The sequence below is a fragment of the Colossoma macropomum genome, unplaced genomic scaffold (genome assembly GCF_904425465.1).
Source record: "Colossoma macropomum unplaced genomic scaffold, Colossoma_macropomum, whole genome shotgun sequence".
NCBI classification, from domain to species: Eukaryota; Metazoa; Chordata; class Actinopteri; order Characiformes; family Serrasalmidae; genus Colossoma; species Colossoma macropomum.
Window position 1 is genome coordinate 30,803,005 of NW_023494786.1, and position 19,634 is coordinate 30,822,638.

The 19,634-nt window shown below is 39.9% G+C and overlaps 1 protein-coding gene across 1 annotated transcript in view; it reads right to left on the reverse strand.

The window, feature by feature from the left end:
• The window catches only part of tpra (translocated promoter region a, nuclear basket protein), a 58,126-nt gene that overhangs the window by 30,941 nt on the left and 7,551 nt on the right, over positions 1-19,634 (reverse strand). The window contains exons 6-24 of the mRNA XM_036565311.1: positions 18,589-18,753; positions 17,285-17,377; positions 17,115-17,195; positions 16,936-17,023; positions 15,134-15,274; positions 13,313-13,407; positions 12,934-13,131; positions 11,543-11,650; positions 11,092-11,312; positions 8,871-9,031; positions 6,970-7,097; positions 5,384-5,532; positions 5,111-5,273; positions 4,799-4,933; positions 4,403-4,543; positions 3,171-3,342; positions 2,379-2,551; positions 1,115-1,267; positions 217-333 (exon numbers count right to left, since the gene is read on the reverse strand). Of these exons, the coding sequence (XP_036421204.1) occupies positions 217-333; positions 1,115-1,267; positions 2,379-2,551; positions 3,171-3,342; positions 4,403-4,543; positions 4,799-4,933; positions 5,111-5,273; positions 5,384-5,532; positions 6,970-7,097; positions 8,871-9,031; positions 11,092-11,312; positions 11,543-11,650; positions 12,934-13,131; positions 13,313-13,407; positions 15,134-15,274; positions 16,936-17,023; positions 17,115-17,195; positions 17,285-17,377; positions 18,589-18,753 (2,682 nt within the window). The remainder of the gene's footprint in view (positions 1-216; positions 334-1,114; positions 1,268-2,378; positions 2,552-3,170; positions 3,343-4,402; positions 4,544-4,798; positions 4,934-5,110; positions 5,274-5,383; positions 5,533-6,969; positions 7,098-8,870; positions 9,032-11,091; positions 11,313-11,542; positions 11,651-12,933; positions 13,132-13,312; positions 13,408-15,133; positions 15,275-16,935; positions 17,024-17,114; positions 17,196-17,284; positions 17,378-18,588; positions 18,754-19,634) is intronic.

Genomic DNA, 19,634 nt, shown 5'->3' on the forward strand with positions numbered 1-19,634 from the left:
ATTCTGTTTGCTGAGGTGGAAACGTGATTGTGAAAGCTAAGAACTATGTAAAAACAAGCACAGTCAGCTTAAATAACTGAAAAATCAACATAATTGCGAATAGCTGACTGTGTGATTATCTGCGACAGCTTCTACACAAGAAGTCTAAACTGTCGGGTTAAGCCAAGTTAATTAAACGCTGGTTTGCTTTGCAGGTGAATGGTGGTGGCTGCCCACCTGCTGCTGGCTGTCCTGCGTGGCGCGCTGTTCCTGAGTCACAGCGGACGCAGCTCTCTGCAGAGCATCCTGCAGTTCTGCCTGCATGTCCGTCACACTCCGCTTCAGCTCCTTCACCTGACAAAACGGATACAAAAAGATTAACTTAAGCATTAAACCTTCACTTTTTGATAGATATATACTGACTTTTCTTATTTTGTATAGGCACACAACAAAATACATCGCTGCTGTCGGAAGAAAACCTTGATCTCCACTTTGGTCATTTTTCAGTTTTTGACATAATTTGAAAATGCCCATTACTCTTTACATTGTGTGTAAATTTCATGATGAATGGACCAAAAAAAACGGCCCAAAATGACTTGGAAAAAATTCTGGTTCCATTGACTTACATTAAAAGTAAAGCAGGTTTTTTCCTTCTCCTGTAAAGTTATCATTTTGAACATAAATGTTTTTTTTCCCGACAACAGCAATAAGTATTTTTTTTATTTACTTATTTATAAAGCAGGGTATCGTCCCAGCACAGAGAAGCACTCATTAGGCTTCTAACAGTTTGTGTCCGTAATGTATGACGCCTCTCTGGCGCTGCTTGTATGATGCAATTTGATCTGTTCCATCATCGCAGCTCTTTTAGGATGTGTTTATCACGGAAACCCATGGCGATAACGATAAAATCATCACGCAGCCTTGCCAGGAACCAATTGTTTCTCTCACGAGGTATTCTTTTTGTCACTTTTTGTATTTGTATATATAAAAAAGAATAGCCATAGATACATTTCCACTGCAGTTAATCACATTAGATAAATCCGTCAATATTGCAGCAGATCATAGAGATGTGACATCGTCATACTGTCATGATTCTAGCCCTGGCAGAATCTAAACCTCTTCTGATCTGTCTTACGGTGTTCTCCACGTTCTCCACAGCTTTAAGCTTCTCATCCTGCAGCTCCTGCTTCTCTTTCTCCGCCTCCTTCAGACGGTCCTCTAGCTGCTTGTTCAGCTCCTGCGCCTCCTTCAGCTGGTTCTCAATGGAGCAGCGCGCCTCCTCAGCCACCTGAACACAGAGGGCGAAGTTTATATCGAGAATTGACAACTCCTCAATCTTTATCTCTGCCAAAGACTGAACATCCCAGACAAATTATCCAGACTTTTTTAAAATCTTAAAAATGTACCATTTTTTCCCTCCGTTTTCAAAAAAGAAATGTTCGTCCACACCAGCACAAAAACAAATCGAAAATGTTTGCATGAGCATGCCAGCCCAGTAGGTGGCAATAATAACCAGTTTAACCTGATGTTGTACACCTCAAGAAGAACACTGGGCCAGAGCTGGTTTATGAGGAGCCTGGCCACTTCCTATTTCCCTCGTTATATCAAAAACAGGACTGCAAAACAGCAGAGGGCGCCTGCGAGCGGGTCCTCAATGAATGGGAGTAAATGGAGATCACATTACATTAATGTAACATAAAAAATGTTTAATCATTTATAAACTATGATTTTGCTCAAATGTTCCATTTTAACCCATTTACTTTGGACTCGCTCAGGAGCGCCCTCTAGTGTTAGAGAAACCCAGAAGACATTACAGAGCGGTAATTCTCCTCTCTTCTGGTTCTCTGACTGGGCCTCATTCGCCAACCGTTCTTAAGAACAAATTTCTTAAAAAAACCTATTTACAAAGATTCTCACATTCACCGATGTTTTCTTATTTGGGATTTATTCTTTGAGACCGTTTTCTATAAATTAAGGTCCAGGCTTATTTTTTGGCCAAGAAAAGCAGAATATTCACTTTTTCCAGCTTGAATGCCAGACTGAGAGGTAGGTCATGTACACAGCACATGGGGTCTGTCTGACTGGTCTCACTCCACTAGAGGGACTTTAACAGCTTTGCATTTTTGAGAACTTTATCTAGAGCACCTTGTTGGTAACATAGGTCATAATTAAAGTTACATAATTAAAATTATTTTTACCATTTTTTTAAATTAACATTTATGGCATTTGGCAGACGCTCTTTTCCAGAGCGACTTACAATTTGATCATTTTACACAGGTAGGTGAAGGTAGCGTTAGGAGTCTTGCCCAAAGACTGGTATAGTATAGGGTGACTGAACCCCAGTCTACAGCGCAGAAGGCAGAGGTGTTTTTACATTAAGATCAACTCTGCATATTCACCTCTTTCTCCTTGCCGATGTGCTCCTCCAGGCTGAGCACCATAGATCTGTACTCCTCCACACTGCTCGTGGTGCTCTTCAGACGCTCCTTTAGGTTAGAGTTCTGGTCCTCGAGCTGCTGCAGCTTAGCACGAAGCTCCTCCACCTCCTGCTGAGGAACACCAGGAGCTGCAGCTGGAGAGAGCAGGAGCACCGCTGGAGGTTAACTCATTTACTCAGCACAGACACCAAAAAACATAAGAAATAACAATGAAGGTCACTGTGAATTATTTCTGGTCGTACTGAGTGATGTTCATTTTCTTGACTAGGGCTGGATGATATGGCCAAAATGTATATATAAAATAAACATTTTAATATATTCCTCCTTATAATCCAATAATGATTATCATTCATTATGGCATTACTGTTGGAACAGTATTTCATCTTTCTACTTTATAGCTTTATCTGCCATTTACACTGCAAAATAATTTGGCAAAATAAAAACTTAAATCTTTTCACATTAACTTGAAAACTAACTGAACTGAAAACTAAAAAAGTCTCCTTTTCCAATTAAGCTACCATTTCAAAGACAAAGTGTTTTGGTCTGACAGTGAAAATATGCATTTCCTTACAATAATATAATTTTGGGAGTGTATTTATGGAAAAGATTTGGGTGGCTATTGACTGTTTGTTAGCAAACTTAGCCGTGTAGCTCTACTCTGTAACTAAAGAAGCAACTAAAGACACCAAACATGTCTCGGCTGATCGATCTAAACCTGCTATCACAGAAGAATGTAGCGATGTATGCGCTGACCCTTAGCTGGTGGTTTGACAGACGCTTTGCCGGCGCTGCTCTGGTTCTCAGCATTGTTCAGCTGTTGTCTCAGAGTGGACACCTGCTGCTCTGCGCTCTTCAGCAGCTCCTTGGTCTTCTGGTGAAGAGCATTCTGGGATGCTAGCTGCTTCTTAGCCTCCACCAACTGAGCCTAGACCACACAAAGTGCAAAGCAATGAGAAAATAATCAATACAAAAACAAAGGGATGAGGTCTTTGGGGGAATGGCTGGAGTGGCTGGCAATAAAGGAAAGCAGGATGACAGGCAGTGGTCAGAACAATCCTCAAATGTTAGGACAAACAGCTGGTCTTGTTAGGTTCCATTCATAATCAGCGACATGAAGAATATGTGCTTAAACCTTTTATTTAAAAAGAGAAAGCAAAACCGACTGGTGAACCATGATGACCATTAGAGGTGTGCCTTTCGTTCAGGCCATGAATGTGAGAACAAAACAAATCCCCAAAAAAATGTTTTTTGAGTAATGCTAATTTCTGCTAGCGCTCCAATGGGATTCTAGTACAATGTTAGTGCTAAGCTAACAGGGATTCACATGAACATTTTTTGGCCATTCTACTTTTAATGCTGGCATTTGAAGCTTGTAAAAGACATTCCTTATGCAGACATCTTGCATATTTTACCTTGCTGCGGTTGTTTCCCCATTTCTAACAACAGACTGACACCTTTCTAGACTACACTTCATATTCACGGTCACTGACATACCCAGGACTTTCAGACGGCCTAGAGTGAAGTTTTATTTCTCACAAAACTGGTTCCAGCCGTTGGAAATTAAAACGACACTGGTTGATTCCATCGTAATATCCTAAGTATGTTGGTAATTAATGTAATCTGTAGGCCTTCAGTTCAGCTCCTGAAGTCCTAACCAGTGGGAGAGCTTGCTTGGCTGTATCTACTTTGATAATACAGAGGAAAAAAAAATTTGGACGGATAATTTCTAATCGGACATTTCAAGAATTCAAGCTTTTTGCATCCCTGCAAAACTTCAAATAAGAGAATTACTATACAATATGTATAGTATACTATACAATACTTCAAGAGTTTAAATATGGATCATTTTAAACAAAAGTGAACTGAAAGTTACAAACATTTATGTTTTAATTCACAGAAATTATTAGGCCTTCTCTGAAGGCCTAGATGGACCTGAAGGTTCCCCCTCTGGGAAAATAAGAGAACGATTACAGAGTGGAGCTTACGTCTTGGCTGCGTTCCAGGGCATGTCTCTGTTCAACCTCCTGCTCGAGCCTCTTCTTCAGCTGAGCGACCTCCTTCTCCTGCAGCTTGATCTGGTTAGTATAGCGCTGCCTGGTCTCAGCCTCCGAGCGCTCCATCGTCAGCTAAGACGTGAGAGAGCAGGGGATGAGAACAACGATCCAAACTCACCAACACTTACGCTGAAGTATCTAAACATGCTCAGTAAATACTCATGGGGCTCTTTGACTCATGTTATGAACATGGAGAGTTAGGGCTTATTCACACATGCTGCCTCTGCGTTGTGTTCTTACAAAACAGCATTTTGTTTCTGGATCTTATTATTTTAACTCCATACATTTTGCCCTACAGTGGAAGAGCGTCCTTGGTCAGAGCTGTACCTGAATGGCTTTAAGGTTGGTGAGCAGCAGGTTCTGGTTACGCTGTTCAGCCAAGATGGACTCTTTCTCCTGGGTCAGTCGGCTCTCTGCCTGCTTCAGAATATCGCGCTCCTTACGGAGGTTTTCACTGCGCACCTTTGGGAGAAGCAACAGATTTATTTAATTTTAGAGGCTGTTTTATTACTGGCTGGTTAAATTAGTAAAATCTACAGCCTAATCAGAACAGCTTTTAATTACAGGCAGAACAGCTTTTGTTGTGAAACAAGTGAAACAACACTTTCAAATACACCGAACTGAACACGGCTCACACACCTCAGCCACCGCCAGCTTCTCGTTGGCTTCTCTCATGTCCTGCGTCATGGTGTGGATGATCTGCTCGTATCTCTGGCACGTGGCAGACAGCTTCTGAACTTTATCCCGCAGAGAGTCAATCTCCCGCCGGTACCCGTTCACATTTTCCTGAAGCATCTCGTACCTGCAAGCCAGCACAATATTCAGTTTAATTTAGTTCAACCAGGTCTTTATACATATATAGTATAACAAAACATAGTCGGGCTGGTGCTGCAACAGAGCAGCGCCACTCACCGCTTAGAGGCAAACTCAAGCTGAGACGACAGTTTGGCCTTCTGGGACGTCATGGCTGACACTTGGCTCTGCAGTCGCTCGTTCTGCTCATTCATCAGCTTGTCGTTCTCCGCCTTCTCTTTCTTATAGGTCATAAACGCATCGTTCAGCTGTGAGAAAGGAAGCACACGGTTCGGTCAGAGGAAAGTCATTCCGTCATTCCCTACAGATCGATTAGTAGATAACTGAGGCAAGAGGTAATGAGTATTCAGCTTATAAGTCATACTGTATTAATCCTACAGGGGAAATCTGTCATTTTGCTTAATAACTAAGCACAGCAGTGCCACCTGGGGCAGCGTGGGGGTTAGCATGACTGCAGCCCACCTGCTTTCATTTCACCATTATCAACGCAAGAGATTTTGTGTTAAGCATTCTTTAAATCGGGTTTTCAGACTTCGGGGGCCTCATCTATAAAACACTCATATGCACAGATTTGCACAGATTTTAAAACTTAGCAAACCTTACAATGATAACTAGACAACAGAACGATCGCAAAGGAGTTTCACTTTTTATTAACTACAGCATGAACAGAATTGGACAGTGTGGGCTGACCTGGTCAACAGACTCCTAACAAACATCTGAGCACTGAGACTGTTAATGGGATCGTAGCTTATGTTTTTTAATCAAGTAATCCTATGTAGATGCTGAACAAAGAAGGAATGAAATTAAAGTATTTTTGTAAATTAGGCCCCAATTCTGGACAGATACAGCACTGCAGAGTTTAGCACTACACCTCAAACCTCAGTCAACTCATCAGCTAATACTCAAGGCCTTCATAAGCTAAATTCAAGGTGTCAGAAGAGGGAAAACAATCACAGCAGAAGTCTGAGACCCCCGCTTCAACTCCTTCAACTACTGCACTTTTCATATTTGCACAGTTACTGTACATGTTTTTACTCTGCATTCTTATCATTTGAAATATGCTGCTCTCACAGTTCGTATGATCTACATTTCGTCGTTGTCCGAGGAAAAACATCCATCTCCAAAATGGTAAATTTACAGGAGAGGAAAAAAAATATTCTTTCACTGTAAGTTAATGTAAAGAGATTTTAATCCAAGCAATTTTGGAGCATTTCTGTTTATCCATTCATCATGAAACTGTCACACAATGTAAAGAGCAGCCGCTGAGCTGAAGTGATGTAGAAAAGTAAAAATCTGAAAAAATGGAGACGTTTTTCTTTGGACAGAGACTCTGTGTGTGTGTGTGTGTGTGTGTGTGTGTGTGTGTGTGTGAGAGAGTGTGTGTATATATATATATATATATATATATATATATATATATATATATATATATATATATATATATATATACACATACATCCATATTTTCACCACTCTACCGTCCTTATTTGTACATACTGTATCCACAGCATTGCTTACCATGGTTATTTCCTGCACTTTACATGTTAATAATACTTAACTTGCATTTCTGGATAGATGCTAAATAATTTCATTGGCTCTGTACCTGAATTCTGCACAATGACAATAACGCTGAATCTAATCTAATCTAATCTAATCTGCAGAGAGAGTGAAGGAGTGAGACTGACCTGTTTGAAAGCTGCTTTAGCCTGTGTAGCCTGAAGTGACTCTGCAGCTGCGGCCCGGACTGGTGTGGAGCGGGTGGGCATGCTTCCAGGCCGGCTGGGGGTGGCAGACTGAGACCCACTCTCTGAACCTAGACAACATCCGTTTGATTAAACCCATGCATTTCAACGTCTTTAAAAACAAACAAACAAACAAACAAACAAACCACACAACACCAACACCACCAACATTTCTCCATAATCCAATCAGTGAGACGTTAACAAAGCCATTCAGAGTGGTTTGGTGGAAATGGTTCATCGTACAGAAACGTACTGACTCCAATTTCTTTACCGTGGTGATGATAGGAACCAGGGGTCACAATGGCTATATTTGCCTACAACACAAATATGGCCATTTCACTCCTAAAATTTCTGGGGAAAAAAATAAAAAGTTTTCATTGGGGATAATTTTGTCTTACATAATTATCCCCAATGTTTTCTGCATTTACCAGTCTGCCATGAATGGACTTTAAAGGCTGCGTATTCATCAGGCAGCGTATTCATAACCATTTAATGTAATAACGTTAAGTGAGGGAGCGTTCAGAGGCATTAACCTCTTCAGACGTCTGGTTCCCATCAGCACCACTGTGAACAATTCTGATTCTGTAAGTTTCCCTAGAACGAAGCATTTCACACCAAACCACCCTGAATGACTGTTTACATCTTAACTATTTAATTATGCAGAATTTTTTTTAAATCTGTGGTATTCCCCTTTAATGTCTTGATATCCCTGTATTACATTAATAGCTTAGTATGTCAATTTAAATAATAAATAAATAAATAAATAAATAAAAACTACTGAATGCAATGAATTTTTTGAGAAAATTCAAGGGAATTTTTACACAAAAAATTCACTTACAATGGGAGCCAATAGGCAGCTGCTGAAATAAACATGCTGGAGTATTTCACCAATGAATAAGAGGGTTTGCTAGGGTTGAGTTTGAGGGTTCAAACTGGGTTCAAAGGTTAACAAGCTTACTTGTAACACCTATAATGTCTATATTCCACATTTTTGTATTTTATTTTTCTACCCAGAGGTCCACTAATGCCATTTGAGTGTGTTTTATGTACCAAAACCAGCTGTAATTAAATTTTTCCATGACCATTTTCCAACCTTTCTTTATCCCTTAGAATTAAACAGGCTGCTCTTGTTACTAATGAGCTCTGTTCTAATTGGCCACCCTGTACTGTGGCAGATTCAACACGTATACCGTGCTGAAACACTCCTCGTAACTTCAGACTGTGGAGTGAACGGTAGGTTTTGAAACTGTACTACACTGACTCTTACTGAAAAACTTCAGGGAAATTGAGTTTTCCATAATATGGGCCCTTTAACCTCTTCAACTCCTTGAGACCACCGGTGGTTCCAAAACGCACTCAAATAGATGGGTGATGTCATTTTAAACCCTTATAATAAAAGAAGCTGAACTCACTGTTTTTTTGTCTACTGAAAGTCGACCCATTTTTCCACAAATCTGGGCTATAAACTATAAACAGATGGCGTCTCTTCAGTGATCTGCTCTGTAAACATTATTTTTATAAAAAAAATACAAAGATCGTCTAAGATTTTTGGCTTTCAGCAGTAAATTGTAAGCATATAGCAATATGTGTGATCATAAAACACATGTTCTGTTAATTTGAGGGGGACTTTTACAAAAAATAAAATAAATTAAAAAATGTACATTTATTTCATGCAGTTACTGAATAATTAGCCTTACGATTTGGTCATGTAAATTCAGATGGACAAACCAACATATACTCTGGAGAATAAGAGGTTAAGGTAGCACTGAGCCAAACTTATTTTATGTGCACAGCTTACAATTCAACTCATTTTTTTTGCTAACCAATAAATCCAGCCAACTCACTCTGTGGAGGGAGGGTGACCCCAGCTGTTTGCAGCAGGATGCGGTACATGTCTCTTTGCCTTAAAGCAGAGTCGGCCAGCTGTTTCTGCTGGTTTCTCTGCTCCTTCAGCAGCTCCAGCTCCTTCTGCACCTGTTCCAGATTCTGCTCCAACTCCTTCTGCCTGCAAAGAGATATTGACGCTTTACTTAAAAACAACATACATTTCTGAAAAGCTCCTTTCTAGAAACTTTGAGACAGAATTGTTCACAAACAATTATAGATGTCTGAAGAGTTTAATGCCTCTAAAAGTTGTCTCAAAGAAAGATATTGCATTAAATGCTTATGAATACACTGTCTGATGTCTGTGACTATAGTTTTATTATAGTTTTAAAGAGAGTTTGGCTTAAAAATGTTTTTTTTTTTTTTAAAACCCCATTCATGGCAAAGAGGTACATGCAGGGCATTCTAAGGCAAAATAGTCTGTAAACGTATCGTCAGTTTTAAGTTCTTCATCTTACAGAGAAATTGAAAAATAACCTCCTAGAACTTTATAACTAGACAGCATAACAAACATCCATTTCTAGGATGTGCTGTAGCTAAAAAATGCTGGTAGCTGCAGCGATTTCTGATTCTAGATGATCTTCTGAGTGGAACATTTCACCAATCTATCGCGGGAGAGTGGGAGAAAGTTTCTGGTTGGCTGTTTTTACCAGCTGGAAAAGCTCAGCCGCAATTTTTGTAATCGTCATAATTTAAGAAAGAAAATATTATTTTTCAGCTGTCTGGTGACGAGCGCTCGGCTATCTGGTTACAAGTGCTAAACTGTTTAGTTTCTCAACAACATTAGTTTAATACGAACAGCAAACATTAGCTCGCTCAGTAGGTCAGTGATGGATCACACTGCCTTACTGCCGTCACTCCTATCACAGCCATGTCAGAGCATATCACAGTGTTCAAACACCAGCTAGCAGACGACTGGATTTCATGAGTACATGAGTAGTTTGAGAGGTGGGCCGCGATATATCTGACGCTCGCTGTGTAAAAGCATTAACTGCAGTGTGAATCTCTCACACCAGACAAACAGAGTCCTCCTTTTAGGTATGTTTAAAGGGAAATCAGTGCTTTTTTGTCCTGTTTGATCTACAGTAACAGAAACTTTGCATGTAAGTTTATTCTCATTATTCAATGTCATCTTCTAGATATTTGGAACAACCATGTAGTGACTTTCTTGGTTTTTTTTTGGTTGAACAACTGTATTATATACAGTAGAGTCCAAAAGTCTGAGAGCACTGGTGAAAATGCTTTTTGCATTCTTTTCTAATTAAAAACAAAATGTTTCATTGCAAATTATATTATCAGCATAACAATCTGGGTTTAACAGTAGAATCTTTAACCTTTTAAACTCCTTGGTGGTTCCAAAACGCACTTCGTCATATTCTTCATAACTGTCATATTTCGTAAGCTACATTCAAAAGGTGGGGGTGGTATGAGAGCTGTAACTGTCTTCTTTCCAGTCAAATAGATGGGTGATGTAATTTTAAACCCTTATAATAAAAGAAGTTGAACTCAATAGTTTTTTTGTCTACTGAAAGTCGACCCATTTTTCCGCAAATCTGGGCTATAAACTATAAACAGATGGCGTCTCTTCAGTGATCTGCTCTGTAAAAATTATTTTTTTATAAAAAAATACAAAGACCGTCTAAGATTTTTGGCTTTTAGCAGTAAATTGTAAGCATATAGCAATATGTGTCATCATAAAACACATGTTCTGTTAATCTGAGAGGAACTTTTACAAAAAATAAATGAAAAAATAAACAAACATTTACATTTATTTCATGCAGTTACTGAATAATTAGCCTTACGATTTGGTCATGTAAATTTAGATGGACAAACCAAAATATGCCCACGAGCATAAGAGGCTAAAATATATACATGAATACTTGACGGGTTTTTGAGTCTTAATCCTTCTTTTGAAAGAAAACTTGACCTTTTTGTACAAAGTCACACATCTGCTTGAATATGAATAGTGACCTACAAATAGTGCACAACATCTAATATTTCTTCTTCATTTTATTTGTCATAACGTTTTATTTCTTTTTACAAAATTCTAAATTTCTCTGCTGTTTATTTCCAGGATTAAATGAAAAACAATCCCAGATTTTCAGTGTGGACCCCAGAGTATACATGTTTGAGGGACATATCTGCTGTACTTTCTTGCTTTTGTGTAGGTGTAGTGAGCACCTGGCAGATTTTGCCTCATTCTCGCTCCTCTCTCGCTGCTCTTCCATCTCCCTGAGCTGAGCCAGCAGGTTCTGGTTCTGCTGCTGGAGCTCCTCTACGCTGCGGAAGGCCACCTGGCGCGGGCCCGAAACCTCTGAGCTGCTGCTCACTGCGGAGTTAACATCCTCCCGCACCACCTGGTTCCCCCGTGCCTCCTCCAACTCCACTAACAGCACACGCACCTGACGACAGGTACAGAGAGTGAGAAGGGCACAGAATCACTGACATGTGAGGCTGCACAGGGCTTTGTTTTTCTCTTTTCCTCGATTAGATTTTATTTCACTTACTGTGCAGCACTTCGGCCAATTCTCGCTGACTAAGTGTACTACGTAAACAAATTTGCCTTGACTTCACTTCTCTGTTGAAAACACATTTTAAATCAGGAAATTAAAGCAGAAAGTGTTGAGCTCACCTGCTGAGACATGTCTGCCATCTGCTTCTCGGCCCTTTGATTGTCTCTCTCCAGCACAGCGGCTCGCTTATTGGCCTCATCCGTCTCTTTCTGTAGTTTGTGAATCTCCTGGTAATAAACAGACCAAAAAAATGTCAGTAAATTTACTTCAGAAATTTTTCACACATGCAATGTTATTCCATATTTTGTTTTCACTGTGTGGAAGTAGAATGAATTCATGATTCCTTTCCACAGAATAACTTTTTTCCCATAGCTGTGAGGGACTACTCACTCAAATCAATAACGGGTAAAGCTACACAATATATTGGTCACTAATCATTACAACGATATTGGCCTTTGATATGCTGATATCACAGGACACAGATCATCCTCAGGTCAAATATCAGGTTATAAAGCCAAGTTCTGAAACAGTTCTCCACAAGCACCCACATTGCTTTTGTGGGCATCAGCGAGGAAACCCACACCAGCAGGATCTCACTAGTGCATGTACGTTTGTAGTCACGTATTTCAGGAATATGATGTAAAACAAAATGTTTGCTGTCACAAATTGTGTATATGAAGTGAAAGTGTACATGAAGCACAACGTTCTGTTTCTACGCGGTTCTTCAAGGTCTCTCTGGCAAAGAAAATGGCTCTATACAGAACCGTGAACACTCAAAGAACCCTTCGCATGATAAAAGGGTTCTTTGCATCATGAAAAGGTTCTTCAATTTGACGGAGAATGAGCTGTAGATGGTTCTATATAGAAAAAAATTAAATTAGGTTCTATGTAGCACCAAAAAGGATTCTATGTTGAGCTTGTCATAATAGAAGAATCCTTTTTGGTGCTATAGGGAGCCCTTTTCAAAATGGTTCTATGTAGAACCATCTACAGCACATCCGCCATCAATCTGAAGAGCTCTTTCATAATACAAAGAACCCTTTAATCATGCAAAGATAGAACAAGTCTTAATCTCAAAAGGCTCCCTACTCCCTATTTAGAGGTTTATACATCTAAATAGAGCTTTATGTGCCAAATAGAGAGCCATTCGTATTCAGCCATTATCTGCACGACTTTCTGTCTACTGTTTATAGTAGTATTTGAGAGTAGAAGCCATAGTTATATGGCCTATGCAGTGCACGTTACATAGAGGACAGTAGCGAGGCATTTTAGATTCAGCCAGAGTCTAGCATGAACAGCACACCAGACACATAAAACGCTACCCAAACAACATTCAGAGTTCAGTGTAAAACTGGACCAAAGAGTATACCACTTGAACGTCTGTTTGAAGCCATGAAAGCTTCACATTTTTAATTTTTCTGTTTAAGCAGAGCTGGCCCAAGCCCTCTTAAACCTTGTGTAGGAAGTGAATATACACCACCGCTAGTGTCACACATTCATGCACACATACCTTCATGGCCTGCTCTAGTTTGGTGCAGAGGCTGCCCATGGACTTCTGCATGTTCTCGTATTCTTCTCTCTGCCTCTTCAAGACGGGTGCTTTGGTCTCCACCTCCAGCACGATCTCATCCAGAACCTTATTGAGCCGTTTGTTCTCCAGCTTCTCCAGCTGCAGATGGTCCTGAGCCTCCACAAACGCATTATACAGCTGCAAGGGAGCACAGAGTACATCAATTAATAACATCACTAGTGCTTAAACACAAAGCAAAGCACTGCAGAAACGTACTTAAAACAATTTGTAGATAGGAAAATAACCTGAAATGAACATTTTTAAGCAGCTGTACAGTGAGTGATATTCTCTGTAATCATAGTAATTACTGAAAACTTGCCTCCATAAGCTTCATGCCAGGTTTCACAATCTTAGCCACTGCAGCTGCGGTTGGAGACAGATTGGTCAGATCCTCTTCAGTGAGAGCTGGAACTCCTGTGAAGAAACACAAAACACTTTGATTTCTGCTCAACACACATACCGACTCAGTAACACAGAAGCTGCGGAAGCAAGAGGGAGGTAGACAAGGACGATTCGTATTTTGTTTGAAGTCTTCTTTTGATTCAAGGATGGTAGGTTATTTTGGCACTAGCTCACCCTGAAGCCAAATCCTTGTGACTTTTACTTGCAATGCCTAAAAATACAAGTTACTTAACCTGAGCATCAAACTGTTGCGCTGGACTATTTGTCACGTATTGCTACCTCAACACCCTCGACTAAAGTGATACCGACATAATTTACAACAGTCTTGTAAATAACTATATATGCCTTACCCTGCATTCACACCGGCAGCGACGCGACAAGGTGGCTGGAGGTCATTTATTTTCAATCAGAATTGCTGCTTTCCGGCGACAGGAGGCAGCGCAAACGTTGCCGATGCGAAGTGCGCGGAGTCAGCAATGCTACAACTCTGAGCGAAGTTTAACTTTATACAAATAAGAAGCGAAACGATGTGGCGATTACCAATAGGAACTGAGCAGCACAGTACGCACCTCATCTCCGCCACTGTGAAACGGCACGCTCCTTTTTTGGTTCTTAGATAATTTTTCCTATGAGATGCAATAATGGCAGCAGTGCTTTCGTCACGAATATACGATATTCGCAAAAACCAAATACTGTAAAAAACAAGCACACAAGCGATTTCTCAACAGGACTTTTACCTTTAGCGGAAACGCATCCGATTTCTGCCTGGTGTCAGTGAAACCACAGTGACCTGTGACTTGGGCTACGTTCACATTACCAGGCTGAAGTGACAAATCAGATTTTTTGCCCTAATGTGACTCAGATCTGATGTTTTTGGGGCTGTGTGGACACGCAAATCTGATCTTTTCAAATCCGACCTGAGCCACTTTCATATGTAGTCCTAGATCAGATACGTATCCGATTCGTGGCCATGCGACCTTAATGTGATGCTCAGATCAGAATTCATGTGTTTTTCTCCACTGTACGTGCTCCACCATTCAGCGTTACCATGGCAGCAGCGCCGAACAGAAGTTAAAGCCTGTAAACGGTGGAAAAGCAGCTCATCTCACCTTTTTCTCCTTCGTCTCGCTCTAATAATGAAGCTGAGAGCTGATCAGAGTTAATGATCTTCACAGTGAAGCTCGTTCTGCTCGTTAGTTTGTGCTGATGATGAACGTGATTCGTTCACGTGACGTTACTGAGTAGGATGAGCTCATGAGGGTCATTTCGGGACGCCGGTTCGTCACATTAATGACAGATCTGAATCACTTACCTAAACGAGTGTGAACCATCCTGTCAGAGATCGGATTTGAGCAAAAACAGATTTGAGCAATGAGGTTTGTAATGTGAACGTAGCCATGGGCGACAAGAGGCGAAAAGTCGCTGCCAGTGTAAATGCAGGGTTACATTACATTAAAAACACCTGAAAAAACCCTGCACTTCGGTCTAAAACGGTTTACTTGTGTTGGATCATGCGATCGCCTTCCTTCACCTCACTCATCTGGAACTGTGATCGGGTGAACACCCAAAGAACATTCGTGATCGGTCACGATGCTCATTCGGTGACTGGTTAGAGGCTCATTTGTATATCGCAGCCCTCCGCAATTTCAGTATTGTGAGAGTTGATATTCTGATAATTAACAAAAGATATATTAATGCAGCCCTAGTTTAAACATAAATCACAGATCAGACACTGAACCTCTACGCTTGAATTCTGCGAGGCGTGTGTTGGAGTTCTCCAGCTCCTTCTCCAGATTTCTGATCTTCTCCTGCAGCTCGGCCTCCACTTTACCTCGAGAGGCCTCCAGATCAGACAACTTCTTCTCTGTAGTTTTGTTAGCTGTGGACAAGAGACAGATGTCACACACACACACACACACACACACACACACACACACACAGAGCATATTATGTTAAAAAGCCCAACACATTGCATTTTATAGCCAAGAAAACCAGCATATCCACCAAGTTAGTTGTATCAGTGTCGTTATGTTCACAGCACGTCACTCGTCTATAAGCAGTTCACGAACTCCATGTTATTAAGTTACGTTTTCCAAACTAAAGACAGTAATATTTAAAGGTTTGGTCGAATTATATGTTGTTGTTGATTTTCTAAGTTAACCTCTTGGAACCCGTGAATGTCTCAATATCTAAATTCTGGGGGTCCATGAAAATAAACTTATTATGACGTAATTCTGTCTGTTAGGGAAGAACAGACGCTCAAATACAGATTCAGGGAAAGCTCACTGTTTAGCAAGTGAGCGTCTGTCTTTGGTATTCTTAATTAACTAGAGCTGCAGCACTGCTCTGCCTCAGGGTGGCGCTGTAGCAGACTGGCTCACCTAGTTGGTCCTTCATAGCCTAGAAACTGTAACTCTGCCTGGATTACATCTGAAAAAATGTGCTGCAACATCTGTAAACCTAAAAACTCGTCTAGTTTCCCAAGAGTTTTGTGTAAAGAGTGACTGCTCCTCATTTCTCACACTGAAGACAGAAGAGCAGATGTGTAAGATCTCAGTTCAACCCCTTAAAATCCCAGGCTTATTACACACTAAGGCCTATTATTCAGTAACTACAGGGACTTCAATGCAAACTGGCTGAGCTATTCTTAGGTTATAGATGCGTGTAATGAAAGTTTGGGCCTGCCAGTGGGCCCTGGCCATTTAAGGGGTTAAAACATCCTCTATAGAGCACACAACTCTGCAGATTCGAATGCACTACTACCATTTATTTGCTGAATTTAACATACTAGGAAAAAAATATATTTATAAAATGTGGCTTGTGCAAAAGTTACGGCATATTTTGTACAGTATGTTATCTTTTTTCCAATAGGTTAAACTTAGTAAACAAATACAAACTGTGCACTAAAATGTACAGAAAATACTGTTAATTTAAGTATGATATTGTGGAAGATGTGTCATTTTCATTAGGAATAAATGTATATAATAAACAAACTTTTGCATATTTTCATGCACGTTATATTTGATGTATTTTTCTAGTTCCTTCTTTTTTTAAATGATGGGTGATTATTCTATTTTGGCCATGATAACTGTAAAAGTAGACTCAACAGGTCAAAACAAGGGCTGAACACTGCAAATAGATTAAGATTAAGTGACCCTTATTAGTCCCACAACGGGGAAATTCCACCTCCGCCTTTAACCCATCCGTGCAGTGAAACACCACATAGACACTAGTGAAGACACACACTAAGGGGTAGTGAGCACACTTGCCCGGAGCAGTGGCCAGCCATATCCACAGCGCCCCGTTGGCTCTGTCGGATCGAACCGGCGACCTTCCGGTCGCAAGGCTGGTTCCCTAATCTCCAGCCCACAACTGGCCATAATTGCCATAAATAAAATATTTGCCTAATTCAGTGAATTATTTATTGCTCAGTGTATTTCATCATGCTTTGTAACAGCAATAAGCCAATAAAGGCCTAAAGGCTTTTTACATTCTTGAACAGTCATTAATGTTCTCTATGTTTGCCAAAGCTGCTCATACCTTCTGCTGCCTCCTTCAGCAGTTTGTTAAGCTCTTCCACGGCTCTGTTGAGTTCAGTGTTTTTGGTCTCTGAGTCTGCTGCTGCACTCTGAGGAGACCAGACAGCTCAGAATCAGAGACAGTGTGTAAATGTAAAACATAGCTGTTCAGTCAGTCTGCTGAGCTCACAATCAACTCACCTTGTACAAGTTGCAGAGCCTGAGGTTGGCGTTCAGCTCGTTGCGGTATTTCTCCTCCATGGCTGTGCGCTGGTCCTTCTCCTGAGGCAAGAAGGAGATGATGTTGTTTAAAATGCTTATTTTCTGTGCAGACATTGTGAGCAAAGCTATTTAGATCAACAGTAACCAACCTCTTTCAGTTTGGTCAGCAGATCCTCGGTCTTCTTCTGCAGGTTTCCAGTTGTATTCTTAAGGCCGCTGACCTCATCCTGAAGCCTGGTTACCTGCAGGGAGAGTTTATAAGTCTCCAGTTAAAAATCTTACACCCATTTAATCAGTTCAGACAGAAGAATCTGTTTTAATAGGGAATTTTACAAAAATCTGAAAAAAGTCTGCATAATTAAAGGGTTAAGATGTAAACAGAGTCATTCAGAGTGGGTTGGTGTGAAACGCTCAGTTACAGAGGAAATTACAGAGTCAGAATTGTTCACAGTGGTGGTGATAGGAACCAGACATCCACCTCTTAAAGCTCCCTCACAGAAAACTATTGCATGAAATGGTTAGAAATACGCTGACTGATGTCTGAGACATTGTTTTACAATAGTTTTGAAAATGCTTTGGCCTGAAACATTATTATTAATTACAATATTAATGGTAAAGAGGTACCTACAAGACACTGTGGTGAAAATGGTCCCCAAAGAAAACATTATTTCAGATTTATCATTATTTTACTATCATCATAATCACATACACTAGTGTTTAAAAGTTTGTAATCAAAGCTTTCAGTAATATAAAACCAATTTGATTGCAGATATCTTTGTAAAACAATTCTAAAATGTTTGCCCTGTACAACCTTACATGTTTCAAATAAACAGCAGAAAGCTATAAAAAAGGAAGAAATGATAGATGTGGCCAGAAATATGAACAAAAGCTATAAACAATACTAAAATGACTGAGAAAGCTGGAATTACACTTACAATAAAATTAATATCTAAAATTCCTCACATTTTAAAGGGGAGATCAAATCTCAGTCTCTGTTATTAACCATTTAATAGCTTTTGGTTACAGAATTTATGAAACATTTAATATCAAAAACACCTTTGGAGGAAAGTTTGTAACATTTATATGTACATTTTATACTTTTGAGTTTTAAGTGTATATAAATTACCAAAAAATGTTAATATTGAAAGTGATTCCAAACCTTCAACACCTAAGTCCATTGGCCACTTTGGATAGTAAGTATTACGGCTATTTACTGGTGACCCCTGGTTCCTGTCACCACCCCTGTAAAGAAATCTGAGCAAGTTTCTCTACAATGAACCATTTCACATCCATCCCCTCTGAAATACTGTTTATAATGCAGTGACTGCATAATGCCAAAATTTTGAACATTTGGTGGAATTCCCTTTCTAAAGTTTTTCACATGGATTTTTTCCTGCCATAGTGGCAGGTGATAAACATGACTGCACATACAACAATACCACAGATCTAGTACCTCATCCTTTTTGCTCTCCAGAGAACATCTGAGCTCCAGGATTTCTTTGCCCTTCTCTCTGGTCACTGAGAGCAGCTCATCCGTTTTGCTCTTCAGCTCCGAGTTCAGCCACACGTTCTGGTTCTGGAGAAGCTCTTTCTCCTGCTCCATTCGTTTCTCGCGGTGCTGCCAAAGGACAAATGAAGAACTCAGCTTGAAACTATCCCGGTAATTTAAATCAGGACAAAATGCTGTTGTGATTAATGTGTATTAAAGCTGGGGACTTCGATAAGCTCACTTACTGAACACTGACTAGCCTAACCTACTACTATGTTTCATTTAACCTCTTCTACTCCTCGAGACCACCGGTGGTCCCAAAACGCACTTCGTCATATTCTTCATAACTTTCATATTTCATAAGCTCCATTCAAAAGGTGGGGTCGTATAAGAGCTGTAACTGTCTTCTCTTCAGTCAAATAGATGGTGATGTAATTTAAAACCCTTATAATAAAAGAAGCTGAACTCAATTTTTATTTCTACTGAAAGTCGACCCATTTTTCCACAAATCTGGGCTGTAAACTATAAACAGATGGCGTCTCTTCAGTGATCTGCTCTGTAAACATTATTTTTATAAAATAATACAAAGAGCGTCTAAGATTTTTGGCTTTCAGCAGTAAATTGTAAGCATATAGCAATATGTGTGATCAAAAAACACACGTTCTGTTAATTTGAGGGGAGCTTTTACAAAAAATAAATAAATAAATAAATAAATAACATTTATTTCATGCAGTTACTGAATAATTTGCCTTACAATTTGGTCACGTAAATTCAGATGGACAAACCAAAATATACCCTGGTCAATAAGAGGTTAAAGAGCCCATCTCTTACATATTTCTTATATTTTTCCCCACTGAGGTCAATTTACAACGTTTGTGTGGTTTTATGTACCAAAAACGGTCATAATTATTTTATCAGAGCACTTTTCTACCTCTCTTTATCTCTTAGAATTAAACAGGCTGCTTTTGTTACTGTGCCTGTAAAACTGATATGTAAATGAGCTCTGTTCT